Here is a 9,012-nt window from a genome sequence, read left to right as displayed (position 1 = left end):
TTTTTTTTTTTTTTTTTTTTTTTTTTTGTATCAAGGATTGAACCCATGGGCATTTAACCACTGAGCCACATCCCCAGCCTTTTTTAAGTTTTTTTAGAGACAGGGCATTGCTAAGTTGCTAAGGCCTTGCTAAATTGCTAAGGCTGGTGTTGAACTTGAGATCCTCCTGCCTGAGCCTGCTGAGCTGCTTGATTACAAGCATGTGCTCATATACTAGGTTTTTTAAACCACACCACAGAAAACCATGACACTCCTTGTTCCTTCTTCCATCTTCTTATTCATTTCTTATTCACCTTGATGCCAATTTATCATATGTCCCCACCTCATCCCTTCAACTAAATAACCACTCGGATCTCACAGTTTTGACTTCTACCCTTGCTTTGCTAACTTCTCTCTACCATGGCTTTGTACACTCACAAACAACTCTTAAGGGAAACACATTTTCTAGCTGGTTCTTCTCTTAATGCCTATATTTCCCTTTCCTTGGACCCAAAGTTCAAGACATAGTCCAAAATGGCAGATGGAAGGGTTTGCAAGCACATGACATGTCTACTTCCTGACTATCCTCCTACTTAGTGAGAAAGACTTCCTCTAAATAGAGAACACCAGCCCAGAAAGCCAGATGTCAAATATTTAAGGTAGGAGTACCAGACCTGCAGGTACCTTCCTCCTCCACTTAGATCTGGCAGTTGTCTTCTTTTGAAGGCAATGGCCAGGCCCCAGTATCTATGCCTATACCATTTGCAGAGCTGCTGGGATTCTGTTGTGGATGTAGCCAAGTGTATGGCCTAGCAATTTTCTGGCTTGATTACCCATCTAGTTTTCTCCCTAAACAGATGCAGAATGGTCCTCAGGACAGGAAGCCTATTGAGAAACACTTTTTGAGAAATCAGTTTCTCCTTTGACTCATTTCCATTATCTCAGGGATGTGTATAAGATTGTTTTGCACTGATCATTTCTACTTAAAGATCAAGCAGACAAAAGAACTAAAATAATCATCAGAGAAGGGGAGCCATTAAAACAAACAAACACAACTTGAGAATAGCAAAGAAAATCCTCTTACTACATTCTGGTATCATCCACAGTCTGGACCAGCTACAGGATGTGTAGTCCCAGTGCAAAATGAAAGGCAGAACCACCTGTTTTAGAATTTAAAGATGACCGGGCACAAGCCTGTAATCCCAGTGGCTCACATGGCTGAGGCAGGGATTGCAAGTTCAAAGCCATCCTCAGCAAAAGCAAGGCACTAAGCAACTCAGTGAGAACCTGTCTCTAAATAAAATGCCAAATGGTCTGGAGATATGGCTCAGTGATTTAGAACCCCTGGGTTCAATCCCTGGTAACAAAAAAAAAAAAAACAATTTTTTTTTTAAAGATGAGCCAGGCCCCTTGGCCCACACCTGTAATTCCAGTGACTCAGGAGGCTGAGGCAGGAGGATCACAGTTCAAAGCCAGCATCAGCAACTTAGTGATACCCTAAGTAACTTAGTGAGAACCTGTCTCTAAATAAAATATTAAAAGGGCTGGGGATGTGGCTCAGTGGTTAAGTGCCCCTGGGTTCAATTCCCAGTACAAAAAAAAAAAAAAAACATTCAAAATGGCAGCAAAAGATTGTTAAACCAAGCACAGGGTTCTGTGTGACTACACAGACCACATGCCCATGAAGATAGCCTTGACTACAGTGACACATTCTAGCGGGGAATTTTGGTGATCTAGGAAACCATACCCTGTTTCCAATCGCTTGCTAGGGTACTTCTTGTGTTATGTATATATCTCCATGGATTCTCTGTCCTTGGTCATTATAGCTTAGAGCTATTGATGTCTTTGCATCAATCATATCACCATCTTACTATTAGAACCACACACTAAGGGAGCAGGAAAATGAGCAATCCCATTCATACTGTCAGGGGACTGCCAGAAATAAGCTTTCATAAAGGTTCAAGAAGAGATAAAGAACAAACAAGATAGTAGAACACACACATCACTAAAGGAAGAAGCTCTTTCAAGCACCATTCCACAAAATCTTGGCTCCACAGGAAGCTAATGAGTTTTGCCCAAGTTTGCTAACCACTGTAAAAACAGAGGATGTGGTCCCTATGTGACAACTCACCATAACCCCACCGCACCTCAACTCTTTCACTAGTGTGCTCAGTGGGACAATCAGATCACCACAGTCTGTATCTGCTCATCAGTATGACTATGATTCCCACCTCCTAGAGTTGAGAAAAGCCCAAGCAGCTCAGTTATATTGAAAATTGAATATGGAGCTAGCAGGATGGAAAGTATGACACAGGTTTATTGTACATTATAATAATTAGGATGACCATATAAATTTATCTTCTACAACTGGGACATTTCTAGGAGTGAAAGGAGGTACTGCTAATAATTATTCCAGGAAACCAGACACCATCCAGACATGATAACTAATCTGTCATCACCGCATCTTTTCTACTATCTTCATACCATAGGCGCTGTGCCCTAGCTCATTTTGGTAGTTTGTTTTTCTATACAATTGACTTGCATTTATAGTTCATATAACTTCACTTATAAAATGCTCTACTGGTGCTTATAATATAGAAAAGTTATATGAAGTCATTCTGAAGTCATTTTGAGTTACAGTTTTAGCCCAAACCAAGGTAGAATTTTAGCCTCAATTCTTGTTGCTGGCTTCTTTTTTCTTCCTCCACAGTAGCAGGCCTGACTAGAAATATCACGCAACGTAAAATAAAACTTTCTTCTCTAGTCCATAAAATTCCAACCTAATTTTATGTTTTATGGTGCATGTTGATGCTTTCAGTTTTTTTTTAAATCAACCGCTTCTCAAAGAGCAACTAGAAAATAATGAAGGCGGATGTGGCTCAGGGTTGGAGAACCAGCTTAGAATGTGGGAGGCCCTGGGGTTCCATCCCAAGTCCCCAAAATAACAAGGATCCCAAAGAATGAGAAGACTTCAACTTACCGACGGGCAGTCCAAAATTAGTTCTTCAACAGTTACTAGGTCCAGGCCAAGTTTTGCTGACAGAATTTCAAATATATATCTGTAGGTTGGATCAATTTTTGATTTTCGGTTTTCCCTGGCATCTCTAAACCTTGCCTAAAGAAGGACAAACACTGAATAAAAGCTGTGGTCATCAAGAAGACCCACCAAAATGTGTCATTTAAAGTAAAAGCATTATCCATGAAAAAAAATCTCCTTGGAAGCCAACCTGTTTCTCTTTCAGCGTTTCCTGCAGGTTCGGAATGCCGCTCATACTTCGGCGGTATTTGGACGAACGCCGGGAAGACTGGGGGAGCGCCTCGGAAATCCCCGACTGGGCGGGTCGCGGGGCAGCCCGTGGCCGAACCCGCTGCTGCTGGTGCTCCTCATCCTCTTCGTCGGAAGGAATGAGGTCCCGATAGTCGCTCACCTTGCTCACCGAGGGAGCAACGCCCTCCGCCATCAGGTCAAAGTCGTCTTCGGGATTCTCCTCCGTCGGAGGGGGCGGGGCCTCATCTCCCGAGGGCGGGGCAGTGCCCTCTGAAGAAGGGGCGCCTGGCTCTCCCACGGGGAGGCTACCTTCTTCTTCACTGCTCATGGTGTCTGTCCTGGCCGCCAGCCGAATATCTAGAATCAGAAAACGTTTTCATCTAAAATTGTACCATAAATTGAGTGGTCTGTATTTCTATCACTCCTCTTGAAGCTAGCTAGGTAGCAAGATCATCTATTCTTCCCCCACCACATTATCAGAAGAAGCTAAGATTACCGGGCTAGAGAGGTGATTTTTTTTTCCTTAAAAAGGGAACTGTATGTGAGCAAGAACGCGCATGCGCATGCACACCCCCTCCAACACCTGGTTTTTTCAAGTTGTACTTCTAGTGATTATGATATGACCATAGGAAACTGTCCCTTTGCACATATCTCATCCCTGAGATGGTAACCACCCCAACTGATGGGAAGGCACCTATCTGTCCTTGAGTGTCTTAGGGCTGAAAAAAAACTGAAAGCCGGACTGACTGTAGGTCAGTGCCAACATGCTAACCAGCAAGAGACCAAGCAAAGAATTACAGGGACTTGAAATGTGACTTGCTTCAAGAAACTTTGTGATATAATACAGTTCCTCAGACAGACACCCAACTGTCCAGCCATCGCATTTATAGAAGCATAACCAAAACTCAAAAACATAAAACATCCTCTTAGCACTCAGAATCCCAAGTCCAAACACAAAGTTCATGGTGAAAGGTGACTGTGACTTTTTAGTGACACAATGGTAACTATATATAAAGAATAAATCCAACCTACCCAATCACAAAAGCTCTAATTACAAAGGTGTGTAGAAGTTAATCAGGAACATATAACCATGAAAATAGGGCATACCAGTAGAGTGGGAGAAAATGTCAAACAAAAACTCATACTGTAGTACAGTAATGAAGCCTCCATCAAAATAAGTTTTCAGGATATGGTTAAAACCTAGAAACCAGAATAACAGTAAATGCTTGGAGAACAAAAAGATAAGTTCCTAAGCAGACAAGACAGAGAAAGATGCTTTCTAGTGAGAAATTCTGAGGAGGACACAGTGCAGACCTGGCCTAAATAAGCCAAAGCATCTAATGGCAGGACACCAGGGCATGACACAGAGTCAGCCTGTTAGCTATGTCCCACAACCTCCCCATTCCAGAGAACTTATAAGCAGCTGAAATTGTTTTCTTGGATACCCTTGGTTAGCTTACTCAAGAACAGAAATACCCAAACCAATCCAACTTTCAGTTTTTATTGTTACATACTCATACATGCACACAATATAACAATATAATTTGGCCAATATCATTCCCCAGTGTTTCTCCTTTCCCTCCCTTCCCTCCTCCTCCTTGTCCCTTTCCTTTACTCTACTGATCTCTCTCTGATTTTCATGAGACTCCCCCTCCCCCACCTTTCTTTTCCTTTTTCCCCCTCTCTCTTCCAACATATGAGAGAAAACATATGACCCTTGAGCTTCTGAGTTCAGCTTATTTATCTTAACATAATGTTCTCAAGTCCCATCCATTTTCCTAAGTGTATGTTTTTTAATCTTGCAAAACATTTCACTTGAATCATTAAGAAAATCTTTTTATCTTTTCTCAAAGGATACTGATAGGCATAATTGTCAAGTTTTTGGTAACCAGTGCAACATTTAATTTAAGTATAGTGATAAACATATGTGCTGGTTGAATGTTTTTTGATTGGTTGGTTATCTATCTATTTATTTATTTATTTATTTATTTATTTATTTTTGGTACCAGGGATTGAACCGAGGGGTGCTTTACCACTGAGCCACATCCCCAGTCCTTTTTGTATTTTAATTAGAGACAGGGTGTGGGAGACCAACCTTACAGGTGACTGGGTTACACTCCCTGGCTGGGTGCTGAGGCACTCAGTTGCAGAAATGTGGCAGAGCTTTCCCCACCCTTCTTGGGTGTGAGGGTCGCTGTCTCCTGCATGGGTGTGTCTTGCTATAGCCCCATGGGTGAAGCTACGCTCACCTGTTCCTTTGTAATATAACCCCTTGCCCTGTTTAGGATAGAATCTTCCATGGAAGTGCTTTGTGTGTGTCCTCTTCTCTTACTGTGCCCTTGGGTGTGGTCTACCCAGATGTCAGTCAACCTGCTGACAGTGGATATCATGAAGATACTCAGCCCCCTGAAACCTGACCCCTTGTCTCATTTGAATAGCTTCCCTCAATAAAAGGGGTCAGCGCGTGCTCTCTCTTTCTTTCTGCGGACCCTTAAGGTCAGAGGAGCCGTCACAGCGACCCCAAAGAAAAAGGTATTTGTGTCTCTTGCGTAGTTATTTCGTGCAGCCCAGTTAGCCCAGTTTAACTGGAGTGACCCCTGAGCCTTTTAGTCAAGAGATCAGAAACCAGGCAACAGGGTCTCTCTAAGTTGCTTAGGACCTCCGTAAATTGCTGAGGCTGGCTTTGAACTCACAATCCTCCTGCCTCAGTCTCTTGAGTCACTGGGATTACAGATATGCACCACTGGTCCTGGTTGAGTTTTATAGGGCTATGGTGCTTCCCTATAGGTAACTGGTGCTTCTTACAGAGCCACACAACTTTTAAATAATAGTGACCACTGTTAGTTAGGCCATCAAAGAAAGGTTAACATTGAATCATAATACTTTGATTCAATCAGGGAAGTATGCAATAACTCTCAACTTTGCATCTTAAAAGGGGTACTGTAATTTTTATAAGTAAAGGTACGCAGTAAATGTCATTACCCATCATTTATGGTATAGATATGAGGTGTCCCCCCAAAGTTCCTGTGTCAATGCAAGAATGTTTGCAGGTGAAATGATTGGATTGTGAGAGCTGTAACCTAATCATTCCATCCTACTTTAAATGGATATTCCATCTTACTTTAAATGGCAGTAACTGTAAGCAGATGGGGATGTGACTAGAGGAGACAGGTCACTGAGGGCACTGGAAGGATTCATCTTCCCTGTGGCCCCCTTTACCCTGGCTCCAACGAACGGAGCAGCAGTCCTCTACCATGCCCTTCCTCCATGATATTCTACCTTACCCTGAGCTCAAGCAATGGAGTCAGCCCACCATTGACTAAACCTCTGAACTCTGAGTGAAAATAAACTTCTTCTCTTCTAGGTTGTTCTTGTCTGGTATTGTGGTCTCAGCAATGCAAACATGACTAACTCACTAACACAATGTATTCCCTAATGATTCCAGGTAGTTAAGACTCATGGGCATATAATTTCAGAAATAGGGGGAAAGAACTTAGGAATCATCTAGTTTACATCTCTCACTTTAATGGTAGTGAAATTTCAGAGAAATCACAGGTCTTTCCCTATTGGGTACATGGATAATAATCATCTTTCTAAACTTCAGACTAATCATTTCACTTCCCTATTTAAAATTCTATGCCCATCAAATATAAATTCTTGTGTCCTCCAGGACATTCCTGATTGATCCCATTTCTCTCTTCCCCTTCTCCATCTCACCCACCCTAATCTCAGAGGAAGCAAGATTAACATTCTTCTCTTCCTAGGTCAAATTATGGGGTTTTCAGCTCACTGACCACAGGAATGAAGAAATCCAGACTTGGGAGCTGGTACCTGGGGATCAAAGAAATAGCTAGCTATCCCTCAAGGCTACCACTTGGATGTGAATTTTGACTCCTGCTAGGCACAGGAACGTGTTCCCTCTTTAAGAGCCCACTGCTCCCTATGGCAGTTAGAATCACAGTCTCTGAAACTGGAGTCTCTTGAGTGTTGTCATTTGCTTAAAAAAAAACAATAAAAAAAAAAAACACTTCTTTTTCTCCAAAATTTCATTCTCATTGTTGGGTCAGCAACAGAGACAAAGACCAAGTTTCAGCATCAATCCTTAGTCACACCTAGGAATGTGAGCAAGGTGTATACTAGTGTGCTACATCTTTTCTCTGATACCATTCTCTGTAGCCCTATCCCTTCCAGTATTAGTTCATTACTGATTTTTGTGTTTGGCTGTGTAGCTAGCATTAGATTAAGGAGCCTTTCCAAAGCAGAATGTCCAAAGTGGGAATACAGTCTGTTAAATACAGCACAGGGTGGTTGATGTCAATAAAAGGTGAATTAACAAAGGGATGATTAGAACTTCTGAAGGGGAAAGTGACACAGAGCTGTCAAGAGAGAATGGGAAAATGGGAGGGCTGGGATTGTGGCTCAGGGGCAAAGGCTTGCCTCGCATGAATTAAACCTCAGGGTTTGATTCTCAGCACCGCTTATAAATAAATAAAATAAAGATAAAAAATCCATTGACAACTTAAAAATAAAAATAAAAGGGAAAATAAAAAAAGGAAGGGAACAGGAAAGGAGACTTCAGGGCTCTAGAGGGGTGTGGAAGGTAAAGGAACAGAAAATAAGTCTGGATGGACTGATATTTTGCCGATTTACCGGGGGACGCAACCCAGGCCTGTGCATCTGTGCCTGCAAGCAGGTGCTCTACCCCTGGAGCCTCACCACCCGCCCCTTATTTTTTAATTTTCAAACAGGAAATAGGGCGTGAGGTCACTTTCATACCCAAGGAAGAGGCTGGGAATTAGAGGGCACAGTGACTTGGCTGGGGTTTCGTAGCAGGGTGTACCCTGGCTCCCACGAATAGGTTTAAGGTACTGGATTTTAGCATGAATTCCAATCCCCAAAAAGGGAACCCAGGGTGGGGCTGGAGGCTGCCTGGGGCTGGGCGTTGCGCCCAGCGCCCGCAGACCTCGAAGTCAAGCCCGGGAAGGCTGCGCTGCCCGAGGGAAGCTGCTCCCGGTCCCCTGGGCCACCGCGGCTCGGCGGTTGGGAGTCGAGAGTGGCTCGCGCAAGGCGCTGCTGCCCGCGGGTTGCCCGACTGCGGGGCGCGGGCGACTGGAGCCCCAGCATCCCAGGCGCTGTCCAGGGAAGAATCCACCTCCCCAGACTGAGAAGTGAAACACTGTTCAGGAGGTCCTGGGCAGGTAGGGAAGCTCCCTAGGACAGAAATTGGGAGCTGGACCACCGTGCTATGACCTTGGCTGGATTCCAAGGTACGGTTTGAGGACATTGGCATGGAATGTGTAAATATATAAAATAACGTTTCCTATGGCCTTGCCAGTTTCTGAAGTTACTTGGTGTTTCACTTTAATATGAAATGTTTCCCGTTGAGTTTGTTCAAAAACCTATGGAAAGACTGAAGGAACCAAATTCTCAAAATCGACCTCTCATTGGGCTGGGGTTGTGGCTCAGCGGTAGAGTGCTCGCCTCGCATGTGCGAGACCCTGGGTTCCATCCTCAGCACCACATAAAAATAAATAAGTGAAATAAAGGTGTTGTGTCCAACTACAACTAAAAAATAAATATATATATTTTTAAATCGACCTCTTCTTTTCTGTGCGTTTCTGCTTTTCCTGTCATTCCCTGACCCTGTCTGAGTAGGGTCAAACTTGGAATGCAGAACGAGGACTGTGAGGTTCACCTTTAAAAATAAATAAATAAAAAACAAAAAACGAGACAAAGAAAATGAAAAAAAAAAAAAAAAAAAAAAA

General features: G+C 43.1%; 1 protein-coding gene and 1 pseudogene across 1 annotated transcript in view; one reads left to right on the top strand and one right to left on the bottom strand.

The window, feature by feature from the left end:
* Dnah8 (dynein axonemal heavy chain 8) overlaps positions 1 to 3,599 on the bottom strand; it is a 280,498-nt gene extending 276,899 nt beyond the window's left edge. Inside the window, exons 1-2 of the mRNA XM_015487349.2 lie at positions 3,207 to 3,599; positions 2,960 to 3,094 (exon numbers count right to left, since the gene is read on the bottom strand). Coding sequence (XP_015342835.2) covers positions 2,960 to 3,094; positions 3,207 to 3,575 — 504 coding nt within the window. The 5' untranslated portion in view covers positions 3,576 to 3,599. The remainder of the gene's footprint in view (positions 1 to 2,959; positions 3,095 to 3,206) is intronic.
* Positions 3,600 to 8,492: 4,893 nt separating this feature from the next.
* LOC107143623 overlaps positions 8,493 to 9,012 on the top strand; it is a 13,924-nt pseudogene continuing 13,404 nt past the window's right edge.

Source organism: Marmota marmota, unplaced genomic scaffold (genome assembly GCF_001458135.2).
Source record: "Marmota marmota marmota unplaced genomic scaffold, marMar, whole genome shotgun sequence".
In the NCBI taxonomy this organism is placed as follows: Eukaryota; Metazoa; Chordata; class Mammalia; order Rodentia; family Sciuridae; genus Marmota; species Marmota marmota.
The sequence above is the reverse complement of the archived record's forward strand: the minus strand, read 5'-3'. Positions and strand labels throughout refer to the sequence as shown.